The sequence below is a fragment of the Pantherophis guttatus genome, chromosome 16 (genome assembly GCF_059756535.1).
Source record: "Pantherophis guttatus breed Tessera chromosome 16, ASM5975653v1, whole genome shotgun sequence".
Taxonomy (NCBI): domain Eukaryota; kingdom Metazoa; phylum Chordata; class Lepidosauria; order Squamata; family Colubridae; genus Pantherophis; species Pantherophis guttatus.
Window position 1 is genome coordinate 19,628,872 of NC_142078.1, and position 14,022 is coordinate 19,642,893.

Below are 14,022 nucleotides of genomic sequence, written 5' to 3' on the forward strand. Positions count from 1 at the left end.
TCAGGTCATTCAGACTGGCTTTATTTAATATAGGAAATTCCTGACCGATTTATGAAGGCCCCCCCTCGCCCCCCAAAGCATCCTCAGTTTCTCAGGCAGGAGGGGCACAACAGACCATTAAATCGATGATTTGTTCGTGATCCTTCTGTTTCCTAAATGGCTTCTGGGCCCATGGCAGCAGGGCCACGCCGTGCTGTTGACGACGATGGAGCTGAGATAACAACTATCAGGGAGCCAAACTTTCTTTTTCCGGCCCACCTCAAGGCTAAACCCCCTTCCTCGGTCCTGAGCTTTGATTCGCTGCCCAAAGTTGCTTCCCGCAGTTGAAAAATCACTACCGACCGTTTAGCCAGAAGAAAGCAACTTGTGGTGACCTCTGAGAGAGAGAGAGGGGGGAAGAGAGAGGGGGGGGGGAGAGAGAGAGAGAGAGAGACCCTAGGAAAGCAGCTCCTTCGTCTTTGCAGCCAATAGCTTGTCCATTTCGACTGTGGCATCCTCGGTCATTTGCTGAATCTGAGGCAAATTGAGAAAAGAACGCTTTGTGAATTCTTTTTTTTAGAAATACGCCGACAGGTATCAAATAGCAACAATCACACTGAGATTTTCCTGCGAAGCGTGAGAATGTAGGGATGTCCATCATCATCTTCTTCTAACGACCCCCTAATCCCCTGTGGGGTGGAGTATCCGGGAAACTGAATGGAGCTGAGTATTTACTGGCTGGATGCCCTTCCTGTCGCCAATGCGGAGTTTTGTTCCACAGATAAATTCTAATCGTGCCCAGAGAGAGAAATAACCTGCCTCTACCTAGGATCGAACTCACAGACCTCCTGAGTAGGAGGCAAGAGCTCCACCTCTAGGCCACCGCACCACTCAAATGTAGGGACGTCCATCTTGGTCAGAAAAATAAAGGCCGGCCACCAAATGAGGACACGGCTGTCCAGAGGCAGGGAGACCTCTGATGCGAGATGCCACATTTCCGTGTTCTGCGAGGGGCCCCTGCCAGATCAGGCCAGGCCAGCCTAGTGGTCAGCACCAGTCCCTCAGTACCTGCTTCTCTATCAATCGGATGGTGTCTTCCGACGTGGTGCTTTTGGCTTTCTTCGTCTGGTTCATGGCCCCGGTGCGCACTTTGCGCAGGGACTCCTTGGCCTTGTGGGTGAGCTGCTTGGCGACCGTGGCCAGGTTCTCCCTGTGTTCGCGGGTGATTCTGACGGGAGAAAAGCGAAGGAGAAAAGGACCCTCTTGGGATGAGCCTAAACCTTCCACGGCACGGTGCAGCCGGGCATGAAAATGCCCAGAGATGCAAATTTGAAAACAATGGAGAAAATGTTTGAAAGATTAAGAAGGCTGAACCTCACAGAAGGAAGAGGCAGCTGGAGGATGGCAGGAGTGGCTGCAAGGTATTTTGGAATAATATCGGAGAAGAGTTTGCACTTCTGGCTTTTTTTAATGACTAGAGTTTCTGGAGCTGTGGAGATCACGCCCTTGCCTCAGCAGACACGATTTGGGTGGCACCCTCCCTCAGGAGGCAGCCTGGCAATCAAACCCCTGGGGCTTGTCCCCCGAAAGAGTGACAGTGGCCAGTTAAAAGCGAAGAAAGTGGGAGAGGGAGCTGCTCAGATCTCCTCTGTTTTGCCTGTTCTCCTCCTCTCCAGGAATTCAGATTGGAAGATGACCTGGGAGCATGTTAACAATCAGGCTGCTGCAATTAGGAGGATAATAGCCGCCTCCTTCAGAATTGGAGGAGGGGGAGGAGGGGGGGAGAAGGGACGGCCGAGAGGGGCAGGAGACCAGGGACTGGATTGGCTGGGGAGGGGATGGGATGGGGGGGGGGGCAAAGGGATCCCATTCCATCTCCTTCCGTCCCAAACGCACCATTGGCTTTTCTTAAAGAGTGTCGGGCTGAATAACCGCACCCTTCATGGGCTGGTGCTAAGAGGCCGTCCACAGCTTTCAATGTGAGCATCCACACAAACAGCCGACCGGCTTCCTTCGTTTAAACGTAATTTAAAATACCAAAGCACCTTGCAAAAACGTCAGCAAACCAGGCAGGTTTGAAAAGTTGCCTTAAAGGGATATTTGAAATGGCCTGACAGAGCAAGCAGGTCTTTGGCAGGCCTAGCAAGAAGAGATGGAAAGCTGGCTTGCAATGGGAAAATTCTGGGGTGCCACACTAGGCAGCCCCCGACAAGAGCTCTTTTATACAAACATCCCTCTTCCGAAGCGTGGAAGGAGACAAGAAGAGGATCTGGCCCAGTGATGGGATGCTCCCGGTTCGGGCGAACCGGTAGTGATGATGATGTGACGTCAGCGAACCGGTTCTCTATGACTGTGAGCTGGGCCCTCCCACCCTCCCCCGCGTTATTCCTGCCTTTATTTCTCGTTTTTTAGCCCAGCTGATAGGCGCTGCAGAGAGGATTGCTGTGCCTCAGCTGGGCAGAAATCTAATGTGCTTGCGCAGAGCGGAAGTTCGGCGTGCATGCGAGCAAAGCGAGAGAACCGGTGGTAACACCGCTTGGAACCTACCACTGATCTGGCCATCCTAAAGGGCCATTCAGCAGGCAAAATCACAAGAGGTGTTTTGGCCAGGGAGGGACTGAGAGGAGGCGGCTGAGTGGCTTACTTGGGAACTGGCACGCGAATCAACAGCCCATCCGCTTCCGGGTTGAGATTCATCCCGCTCTGTTGGATCGCCTTGACGGCCGCAGCTGTGCTCTGCAACAACGCAGAGATAGAGAGGGGAAAAAATGGCAGGGGGAATTAGCAAATAATTATTACCAGATGCCAAAACTCCCCATCGGCGGAGAGCAATCCATCTTGACAGAACATGGAAACATTTAGTTTGGTTACCGGCGAGACCAGGAAGTTACATCGGCCCCTTTGATCAAACTGAATTGCAAGCTGCAGGGCGCCCCCCACCCCCTCCTCCTGCCCCCAGGATCGAAGATATTGGTGAAGAGGCTTCGGGTGGGGTGGGGAAGAAGGAGACGGACTAGGCAAAGGAGGGAGAAAGCAGAAAGGAAGATGGAAACCATCTTGACGGTTTGAGGCAACGCAGATAGCAAAGGAGGCAGCAAATCCTCCCGGGGGGCTCCGGACTCCTGCAAGATGGAGGAGGAAAGCAGATGAAGGATTCCAGGATGGGCCTTTGGCTGCCAAAGCCCTCACGTGGTCCTGTTTGGGGCTTAGAGGGAAGGCCTCAATCACGTTAACTCGTTCCACATTGCACCGGGCAAGTGTGAAAATAAAGGGGATTAGCACCAGGCCTGTTCTTCACATCTCTGGATTTTCTGGCAGGCAGTTGCTGGAAACCTCTGTGCCCCCCCCTTGCCCCCGCCTTTCCTCCCCCAGGCTCAGCCTTTGTGCCACACGCAGCCCTTCGGCAGCCAGCAAAGCGAGGGCCGTGGGCTCTCCCCTGCATCAGAGGCGCCTAAGCTGGCCCTGGCTCTCCTTTTGCATTTGTTAGCTCATTTCTCTTAACAGAAAACACCCTGTTTTGTTCTCTTCGGGGTTAAGAGAGGAGTGACAAAGCAAGGAAACACAACTCAAAAAACTCCCTGTCCTTGGAAAGCTTCCCTGCTCCTTTCTGCTCTGTTAATCCTCTTCCTCCAAAACAAATGTGGTTGCGTGGTTTGGTTCTGCACAAGCTCTGATGTCATTCATCACTTATGCAGTGATATCGAAGGGTGGAAGCCAAAAAAAGGATCTCTGCTCCCGAGGAACTTGCAGTCGGAGCCACCGCAGGCGGAAAGGCAGTTGTCCTGGCAGCCACAAGCGGGCAGGAAGCCAAAGAGGGAACAGTAGCATTTTCCACACCCAGGGGGTTCCTGGGAGGTTTGGATCTGCCAGGGGGGAAGGAACAAGAAATCTACTCACTTCTGGAAAGCTGCTCATGTTGACCACAAGGAGTTGTGCCGAATGCTGGGAGATTTGTGCAAGCTGGTTCAATGGAAATTTCCCATCCTTGGTGGTCACGATGATCGAATCAAGAGCCCCTGAAATGAAAAATACAACGGCAGGGAAATCCTTTGCGATTCCGACTCAGGTGTTAGCGTTCCTCCCCTCTTTAGAATTATGGTTTTCATCTTGTATTGCTTTGGGATCAACCTGAAAGGCTCTCGGCTCCTTCTAAAAAAAATATACAGAAGTAAAAACATCCGCAAAACAGGGTCTGTTGCAAGTGGCTGGCTTCTGAATTATCCAACGCCTGTTAAAAATCCACCTGTATGTTCCCATTCCCTGGTTCTTTCAGGCAGAAGAGAATGACTGTAACCTTGTTGCTGATATCCTTAAGATTTATATTGACTGTTTCCCTATGATTATCATTAAGTGTTGTACCTTATGGTTCTTGACAAACGTATCTTTTCTTTTATGTACACCGAGAGTGTACGCACCAAAGACAAATTCCTTGTGTGTCCAATCGTACTTGGCCAATAAAGAATTCCATTCCATTCCATTCCATTCAAGTGGTCTAGGGCAGGGGTCTCCAACCTTGACAACTTTAAGACTTGTAGACTTCAACTCCCAGCTTTGCTGGCTGAGGAACTCTGGGAGTTGAAGTCCACAAGTCTTAAAGTTGCCAAGGTTGGAGACCCCTGGTCTAATGGGATCCTTGAGTAAGAGCCAGGCAAAAAACAACAACAACAGAGTTTTAAGCAGCAGAATATTTTAAAATTTGATATGAACATATATGTGCTGTTGGGCAAGAAAATAGCATGAGCAGCGCCCTAAAAGCTACAGAGAGAAATTGCTCACCTGGGTTGGTTCTGATGCTCAAAGTTTTGTTGAAATTTTCCTGCAGGGTTTTGACCACCGAGCTCATCTCTTCGTTTAACTCTTCCAGGCTGATGATGTCCTCTACCAAGGCGGTGTTGATGTTGACGCGGACCTGACCTTTTCCTTTAGCTGCAGAGAGCAGAGCCAAGTTAGTTTTGCTGACTCGGGCCTGCTGCTTCGGGCCTGCTTCAGGAGCGCCCTTGAAGCAGGGCTGTCTGTTCCACATAGTGACCTCTGCTAACCCCATCCCACCCTCCATCATTAGAAAAGATTAAGCATCCTCCTATCGCTCTCTCATCCTGGGCTCCAAAGCCCTAAAAGTTTTGGATGGATACCTGTGGAGATTCTCAATCATCCAGGCCATGGTTGCCCCAAAAGTGCTTTCCCAAAAGACAAATGGAACTTTCTTGGGGTTTTTTTTCACCCTAGAAAATATTTTGCTTCTCATCCAAGAAGAACTGAAAAAGCTTCTTGGATGGGAGGTGAAATGTTTTCAAGGAAAAAGAAAAACAAGAAAGTCCAATTGCCTTTTGGGAAAGCGCCTCTGGGACTTTTGAGGAGGGAGCATTTCAGCCCTTGGATCCAATTATCTCCCCCTTTGATGTACTACCCACAACAACCTCTTTGAAGTAATACAACTGTCAGTTATGGGATTTATAGGTTATAGGATCAGGAAAAGAGCGACTTTAGTCTGTGTATGTTTTCTTCTGTTGGAGATGGTGAGCCTCCCTAAAAGGGGGAAGGAAAGGGGGAATTGGAGGCGGTGGTCCCAAGGGGCCCTTCTGCTTCCTTGACCTTTGACACCCACAGCTTTCCTTACCTTTAGCCTTCTTTGTGGCCAGGGTCCTGACTTGTGGGGTCTCGAGGGTCCGGCCCTCTTGGGAGCCCAGCAGCAGGAGGGGCCTGGGCCTCGGAGGGGCTTGCCAGGGGGGCCGACAGAGCAGGGCAGGCAACCGCCGGAGACTTCGGAGGGGCCCGGCCATGGCGCTGCCACTGTTGCCCACCTGCAAAAGAGAGCAGAGCTTCGGTTAGTCATAATCATAAGTTTATTTGTCAAGCATATATAAGATAACAGGTAAAAGTATAAACATAATTTGAATACATGAAAAGAGTAAGTAAAAAGGAATATTAGGACAGGCACGCTGGTGCACTTATGCACGCCCCTTATAGTCCTTGTTAGTCTGTGCCCCCTTGCTTGGTTAGCTGTCCCAAGGAGACAGCTGGGGGGGGGATCATTGCAGAGTGAAAGCAGGCCCCTCCTCTGCAGGGAACCCCCCCCTCCCGAAGCTCCTGGTCTTTCAAAGTGAGTTGAGACCCTTGCCCTCCTTCCCCAAATTATGACCCTATTAAAATATCAGCATTAACAGCAGCCGCACAACTTGGCTTGCTTGGAGACCAGGAGCCCCCTGAGTGGGGAGGGTGGGGGAAGGGTGGCCTTCCCTGCAAACCTGCCTCCCAGCCAAGCTGAATTTCTATTAATAATAACAATAATATTTTAATATATGAATCATAATAATAATTTGGGGAAGCAGGAGGGCACAGACCCCCCCCAACCACTATGATGGAAGTGGATTAAATCTATACTTGCCAAAAAGTGGGGTCTTCCCTTCTTCCGGCCCCGCCCACTTCCAGGACACGCCCCCTCGGTGCCTCCCTCCCTCCCTCCCTCTCCCCCCCCCCAACTCACCCCCAGCGCCGCTCCCGCTTCCTCGCCTCTATGGAGCAAGCAAGACAGAGGCGTGTGGAGAAGAGGGGGGGGTGGCTGTCGCACGGCCGTGACGTCATTCCTCCCGCGCGGCTGCTGCTGACGTCAACGTCCCGCGCCGCCGCGCGCCCCTTGGCGCGGGGGAGTGACGCGCGCGCGGGGCAGAGAGGCGCTGAGGAGGAGGAGGAGGAGGCGGCGATCGCGGAGGAGGGGCAGAAGGGGGGGGCTGCACTCTGCACATGCCCAGAGGCGCGGGGTCTTCCTCACTCGCCCTCTCGGGAGGCTCGGAGGGGCGGACAACCGTGGGGCCCGGATGGCGGGCGCGGGCCGAGCCCCTCCGCAGAGCCTCCGCCTGGAGAACGCCTCGCTGCTGTCCGAGGGGGCCCTGCAGGACGGGCACCGCCTCTGGATCGGGAACCTCGACCCCAAGATCACCGAGTGAGTCCGCCGGGGGGAGAGGGGGGGGCGGTGGTTGGGGGGGCAGGGCGACCCCTCAGCCCCTCTGGGGTGGAGCCAACCCCCCCCCCACTCGAAGGAGGAGGAGGGAGGCAGACCCCCTGGCGACCCCCTCCCCACCATCCCCTCTCCGAGCTGCTTCTGAGCCCCTGGGACGGCTGGCCTTGGTCCCCACCCTCAGGACCCCGTGGGGGGAAAGACCCCCTCCCTCCCCAGCCAAAAGACCCTCCCCAGCATCCCCTCTTTCTGGATTGTTTCTGAGCCCCTTTTCCTTGCCTTGGTCCAGCAAGCACCTTGGGGTGGGGTGGGGAAGCCCTCCAAGGGAGCAATTGCAGCCCCCCCCTCCCCGGGCAAGAGACCCTCCTCGAGTCCCCTCTTGGGGCTGTTCTGCTGCTGAGCCCCTTTCCTTGCCTGGAACGGCTGGCCTTTGTCCCCTTGATCAGGACCCCGGTGGGTGGGTGGGGGGGGGAGCGCTGTGCAGCCCCCTCCAAGGGAGCAAAGGCAAACTCACCCCCACCCCACCATCTCTAAGGCTGCAGCTGCCTGTGGCTCCCCCCACCCCCCACCCCCGCTCTGTTTCTGGTGGCATCAAACACGAAGTGGGTGCACGTTTGACATTCCCTTGGCCTCCCGTGATTAGTGCATTTAAATTGCCTGCTAACATGTTTGAGCCCCTTGAAGTGGGGCAATTAAACACGGAGGAGGAGGAGGAGGAGGAGGAGGAGGCGGTGAGCTTGATTGCCGGGAGGGAGATTAGCCAGCGGCATTGGGACAACCGTTTTTCCTCCCCCTCCCACCCCCACTTTGCCAAACAATCTCCGATTTATGCATTCCAAGTGGCTGTCTTGTCTTATCTCCCCGATATTGTCTGCCTCTCAGCTGTGGAAGCAATTTTTGCCCGGCTCCGTCTTCTTCTCCCATCGGCAAGTGCTTTTTTTGTTCCAAGTGCTCTTCTTTTCAGCTGGGCAGGGTCCTAATCGCGCCTCTAAGTGGGAATCCGTCATTAATGCCCTCTTGACGAGGATTCATTCAGGGCTGCGCTAACCGGCCTCTTCTCTGTTTTGCATTAATTACCATTTTTTGGCTCAGTGTTTGTATTGCTGAGGCTTCTCGGGGTTGAGCAATTTGTGGCGGCTGCTCAACTGATGGGCGCTCGCAAAAAGGGAGGCTTTTCAGCGCATGAATTTGTGTTGTGAAGTTTTTTGGAAGTTAAAAGCATCTCCGAACACAAGCGTACCGACGGGGCCAGTTGGATTGGCAGGCTTGGGAATCTGAGATTCCATCCAAAAAAACCAGGCATTGTGTGCATCACTGCCCTGGCTATTACAGCAGTTGCTTAGAGTTTTAGGTTCTGCAAAATGATGCGCAATTTGATGACGGTACGAAAACCCTTTGAGGTCTCCCAACCAGGTGCAAAATGGAACCTTTGGCATTGAGCCCACTTGATTTACGTTTTATGGCACAACAGAATTTACCTCTCTCAGTATTTTCACCCGTTCAGAATAACAGAACGGAAGCTTCCGCGGTGCCCTTTCTGGCCCACTTTTGTGAGTTTCAGTTTGCTTCCGTTCACCTGTCTTCCAGGTGAGAATTCTGCCCTTCTGTGTTGATAAAGCCTGTTTGCATTGCAACCCTTAAGGAAAGCGAGGGGGGCCTCTTTACAGGCAAGAGGCCTCTCCACCTCTCCCTTGAAGGTCCACCCGGAGGAATTGTCCTCGCGTAAATGGCTTTAGCATGTGGCTGGGGCCATTCCCATATCCTTAGACGAGCATTGTTTGAAGCAACCTTCAACTCGGCATTTGAATAGCGCTTAGGGTGCCAGGAGGAAAACTGGCGGAAAAGGAAATGGGACTTGGACAGATTGTCTGGCCTGTGTTTTGGATGGCAGGAAGTAGGAACGGGGCCTACTCTCCTTCCTCTGCCTGGGGCTTCTGGTCCCAGGTACCCCATCAAAATAGCTCTGGTAATTTTCAGCAGCCCGACTTCCTGTTCCCTGTCTGTAATGCAGCTCTTCCCTTACTCAGAAACGATTTTAGCACCTTGTAAGTAACGGTCAACAATGTCGGAAGTGGGAAGTGAGAATTGGGCAGAGAGAGGGATTTGTAGAGGCAAATACTTACAGGTAGCTCCTTATCAACAAAGCAAGATCTGTGCAAATACAGATTCAGGAATTCAACAACTATTTTGTTGCTTCTCTGTCTGGCATGACAATTTGCCCTAAATAATATTCTTTCCTTGAGAATCCCGAAATCAAGTGTCGTAGGTTCCACAACAGGCAGCTCTGTGGAGAGAGGATCCTATATTAACCAAACATTCGAACTCCTGCCTGTCATTTCTTTTTCTTTAGACTCCAGATATGTTCATCTTGTGGTAGAAGAAAGTCAGAAATGGACTAGGCAAAGTGGGCAAGGAAAGATGCCAGGGGCATTCTTAACCGCCCATACCAGAATCCTGCCATCACTGAGCCTGGGGATTCACAAGCTCGTTCCCTGGCACTCGGGTGGATGTGATTGAACGTTTCCCTGCCTTTTCCCTGGCCTGGAATTTAAGCAGGGAGACTTGGAAACTGCCGCTTTCCTCCGTTGCACTTTTGGGAGGCAACCCAGGGAAAGCCCCACATTGAATTCGGATGAATTTCAGGCTGATGAACCCGGCCAAACAGGCCACAAAGTTGCCAAAGGAAATCTAGTCAGGTTCCTCAAGGCGAGTTGCTAGATGTTTTTCGTTTTGAGAACAGGATGAGCTGCGGCCGTTTGGGACTAAGGAAAACAAGCACATTTGCCAAAGAGAGGAGATAGTGTGGGGGGGGGGAGGCAGGGGGCAGAGGGAGAATAGGGGTGTTTTTATGCTTCTAACAATAGCTAATAAATCTTGAGATGACTTCCAGAAATAAGTAAGCCTAAGTTATATGGCATGTCTTCGTGGCTCAAAATGTTTCTCGGCTTATTGTAGGGACGATGCCCGCAAATTAGCTACCATATAAGGATAGATTATAGAAAAAAGAGTATTGTGATCTAACTGTAGAGAGAGAGAGAGGTTAAAATATGGCTGTACTTATAATTGTCCTGAAGAATATCAGAAGCCACCTCTTTTCTGCCTTTTCTCTACTTTTCTTCAACTCTTTTCTCACACTTTTTTTGCTTTCTCTTCGCTTTTTCCCATTTTCTTTTTTCCTTACTTTATAAGTTGGGCCAGCTTACACACACACACACACCCCATTCCTGGAAAATATCTGTGATTACCTGCTTTAAGAGACTGCTTCAATTCCTGGAATTTTCTCAGTTTTCTCAGTCATTTCAAGGAAATGTCTGCGTTGGTGGGATCCCACAGGAAGAGGTACAGCTGGCCAGGGAAGCTGTGGATTCCCTTCACTCCCCAAAGGTCCCCGATGACCCCGTGTTGGCCCTACAATATTCCATTTGGCCACCTGACCCTGGACGTCAGCTTTTGGCCGCTGTCCTGAAATGCCTTCAGGCAAAAAAAAAAGAAGAAGAGAAAAAAGAAAGAAAGGACAAACGTAGCTTTTCTTCTTTAATTGGGTTTCCATAACAGAATTGTTCATCTCCTTTATCCTCTCTTCCAGATATCACCTCCTCAAACTCCTGCAGAAATTCGGCAAAGTGAAGCAGTTCGACTTCCTCTTCCATAAGTCGGGGGTCCTGGAGGGGCAGCCCAGGGGCTACTGCTTTGTGAACTTCGAGACCAAGCAGGTAGGTTGAGCCTTTGCTTCACTTAGGTCAGGCCTTCAGACGTCTCTCCGGCCCAGCAGCCTTTCTCAAGGGACTTTTTTTTTTCTCCCTCAGGAGGCAGAACAGGCCATCCATTGCCTCAACGGGAAGCTGGCACTCTCCAAGAAGCTGGTAGTGCGGTGGGCTCACGCCCAGGTCAAGGTGAGCCTGCTCCCTGTCTCTGCCAGTGTCAGAGTAGGCCCCGCTTTCTTCCCCCCTACAACAGGCTGCTGTTCCTTCACATCTCTGTGAAGTTGGTTGAGCTGCGCAACAATCTTCATGTCCAGCACACGGTCTTGAGGAAGACTTCCTGAGGCCGGTTGCCTATTAAACAGGCACAGGGGAAAAGCCCTGTGGAAACCAACCTTTGCTTTTTTAATGAGTTTAACCAATATTACTTGACCTCCCGTGAGGTTCCATCATGACTAAAAATAGCCCATTGGTGCCACCGTCTGAAGGGCCACAAGGACATGCCTGCTTCAGCTGGGGGGTTAATTTCTGCTCTTTCTCCCCCCCCTCCCTGCCAGAGGTATGACCAGAATAAGAACGAGAAGACCCTTCCCATCAGCCTGGAGCCGTCTTCCAGCACCGAGACCCCCCAGTCCAACCTGAGGTAAGGTCTGCCTCTTAATTGTGGGAGGGGGGGGAACGGTCCTTTGACAATCAGCTAGAACAGACAGGACCCCTGAAAAGCAGAAGAGGGTTTTTTTGGTCCTGGACATTCTCCGTCCTAACATCTGGCTTCCCCTAGTTTAAAAAGTTTTCTTTTGAAGAAGCTTCAAGCTTTATGGCTGAATAGGGAAAGGACGCAACTTTCATTTTTGCGGAGTTTTATCTGGCACTGCGGTCGGAAGTAAAGCTGACTTTGGAAAGGCTGAACTTGCGAGCTCCCATTATTTTATTTCATGGGTTTCCTGGTAATGGTGCTTCTTAGCTGCCTTTCAACCAATAACAACTTTGCCGTGTACCATGTGTCATGGCTAGCTGTGGCTGAATTGTTATCTAAAAAGAACTTTTCTATATAAAATGGGGAAAAGGAGACAGGGCAGCTGAGGTTCGCCGAGTGCCAAGTAGCACAGAACACAGGAGCGCCTTCATTTGCTAACCTCAAATCCTTGAATGAACGTGGCGTCACCTGGCTATTCAGAGGGGCCAGGGACAGCGCCGGGGGCTCTTCTGGAGGAATGAGCCATTAGCAGAGCTTTCTCCCAGCAACCGGACAGCCTCAATCTGCAGAATTAAATGCACCTCTGAGGGAGTGAGCATGTGGGACTCACAGCCACGGGAACACGTGTGGGGATTGGGCGATTAAAGAAAAAGGACCTGGAGGAGGGTGTGGCTTGAACCCAGGGACAGCTGGGGGGGGAAACCAGCTCCTGCATGCATGGGCTTCTGACTCTAAATCCAGGCCACAGACAGGATGATGTTTCAGCCGCCTCTCTAATTCACTCTGCAGCGTCAGTACAAAAATCAAAGCCATTGAAACCAAGCTGAAAATGATGTCGGAGAATCCCGACGCGGAGTTTCCACCGGCAGCCCCCTACACCTACTTCAAGGCCCCCGAGAAAAAACGGACTGGCCCCTACTCCAGAGCTGCTTGGAAGTCCAAGAGATGATGAGGGGTGCTGTCGGCACCGTCCTCTGGCACTCTCGGCCGATGGAAAGCCAGGATTGGCGCTGCCCCGTCTTGGCCTTGTGTGGGACTGCTGCTCCTTTGCACACATGGAAGTCAACACTCTTCGGAGGAAACCGATTGTAACACATCCATAAATCTGTGTAGAACTTCTCCAACAAACTCGACTGGTTTAGTAGTAAAACCAGATTCCCCCCCCACCCCCGTGTGGCTAGCTAAATGCAGCTCCAAAGTCCAAGACATGTGTTTGCGTGTTTCAGTATGTTTTCACCACTTCAGTATTTGTTTTGACCTGAAGATAACAAAGAGTTCTGATGAACTGATGGTCTGTCCAGAATATTCTCTCTATCCAGTAGAAAAAAAGGTGCTTTGGGTTGCCTGATCTTTCCAAGCAAGAGAAAATCAGAGTTTCTTGCACCTTGAAACCCAGGAAACTCCGAAAGGAGGCAATGAAATTGGTAATATTTGTCTGTGAGTAACAGCTGCATTGAACACATCTGGGCATCGGTGTATCCATTCTTTTTTTTTTCTTTTTTTTTTTAAGGGAACATCACAGGAATAAACTTTTAAAAGTGCACCTTGTTAAACTTGGATCATTTATCAAAGTCTCTAATTTCAAAACTGGTAAATTAATCAGAATTGGGGTGATTTTTTTAAAAAAACAAAACGTCTGCGATTAAGCATGGGAAGGACCAGCCAAAGAATTGGAGTGGAGAAATAGGGAAAATGTTAGCCTTAGGAGCAGCCAGGGATGCTGGGAGGAAAGACGCTGGGAGCTCTTGTGATGAGGCAGTTGGAGACCCTCCATGGAGAGAAACTACCACGTACAAGTAATTAAAGAAGAGGACACCCCCCCCCCCCGATTATATGTCATACGAGCCATTGAGGGAATTTCTGGCTAGGTAGAGAAGGAGGGAGGACGAGAGGAACCACTCCACTCCCCTGCCCAAAAACCACCTGCAGCCTTTGAGAAGACCTGCTCGAAGAATTTGGTAGCCAGATCCACCTCTTACATTTCACATTTCTCTTTCTGCAAAGAATATTTTTTTAATGCGCATCTTCACCTCCCTCAAATCGCACTGACTCTTCTATGATTAAGGGGTGCTTCTGGATTTCAACCCTGATAGGTGTTGTGACCTAGGCTCACTTAGTCATTACAGGACACAATTAGTCTCAAACAAAACTATTTTATTATAACAGCTGAGAATTACTTCATTCCCAGCTTAGTCCAAATTAATTTCAAAACAAGTCCTTCAGAAAAAGTCTTTCGTGTTTATCACAAACCTTTTATCATCTTTGGCACCCTGCCAAAGGCCTTTCTTGGCAAAGCCCCACAAAGTTCAGAAACGAGCTGCCGACTGGAAAACAGATTTAGCAACGTTGCTAAAGAGCCTTCGCTGCTCTTTTAAACCTTATGGGAGGGGCCAATCATCTCCTGGCCTTACTCCTGAGTTGTCCGTTTTGCTTTAGCTGCTCTTGCCTTCTGGCAGCTCTGCACATGCGTGTACTAGGAACAGACTCCTCCTGTTCCTCTGCCTCTCTGCTGTCCGACTCTGGAGGCCCCAGAGTCCATGCATCACTCCCAGATGGCCCTGGCCCCATCTCTGCCTCCGACGCAGAGCCCTTGTCCGGGCCTTCCCCAGACTCCAGGACTGGCCCATGGTCCTCCCCAGCCTCCTCACTGTCCGACTCCGCTGCTAGCTCCACGGGCTGCTGGCGGACCA

General features: G+C 51.1%; 2 protein-coding genes across 3 annotated transcripts; one reads left to right on the forward strand and one right to left on the reverse strand.

Moving 5' to 3' along the window:
- On the reverse strand, positions 1-6,618 carry MRRF (mitochondrial ribosome recycling factor). 2 transcript variants are annotated; one of them, XM_034436176.3, is made up of 7 exons: positions 6,464-6,618; positions 5,597-5,780; positions 4,756-4,905; positions 3,877-3,995; positions 2,624-2,715; positions 1,048-1,207; positions 1-513 (listed from the first exon to the last, which is right to left on the reverse strand). In XM_034436176.3, exons 2-7 carry the CDS (start codon positions 5,757-5,759, stop codon positions 436-438), a joined length of 762 nt encoding a protein of 253 aa, XP_034292067.1. In that variant the 5' UTR covers positions 5,760-5,780; positions 6,464-6,618; the 3' UTR covers positions 1-435. The 2 variants fall into 2 exon arrangements, with proteins under 2 accessions (XP_034292067.1, XP_034292068.1); XM_034436177.3 differs by having other exon boundaries at positions 6,365-6,550.
- Positions 6,444-12,873, forward strand: RBM18 (RNA binding motif protein 18). Its single transcript, XM_034436179.3, has 5 exons — positions 6,444-6,919; positions 10,521-10,647; positions 10,741-10,827; positions 11,193-11,278; positions 12,122-12,873. The coding sequence occupies exons 1-5, from the start codon at positions 6,795-6,797 to the stop codon at positions 12,279-12,281; spliced, it is 585 nt and encodes a 194-aa protein (XP_034292070.1). The 5' UTR covers positions 6,444-6,794; the 3' UTR covers positions 12,282-12,873.
- Positions 12,874-14,022: the final 1,149 nt, after the last annotated feature.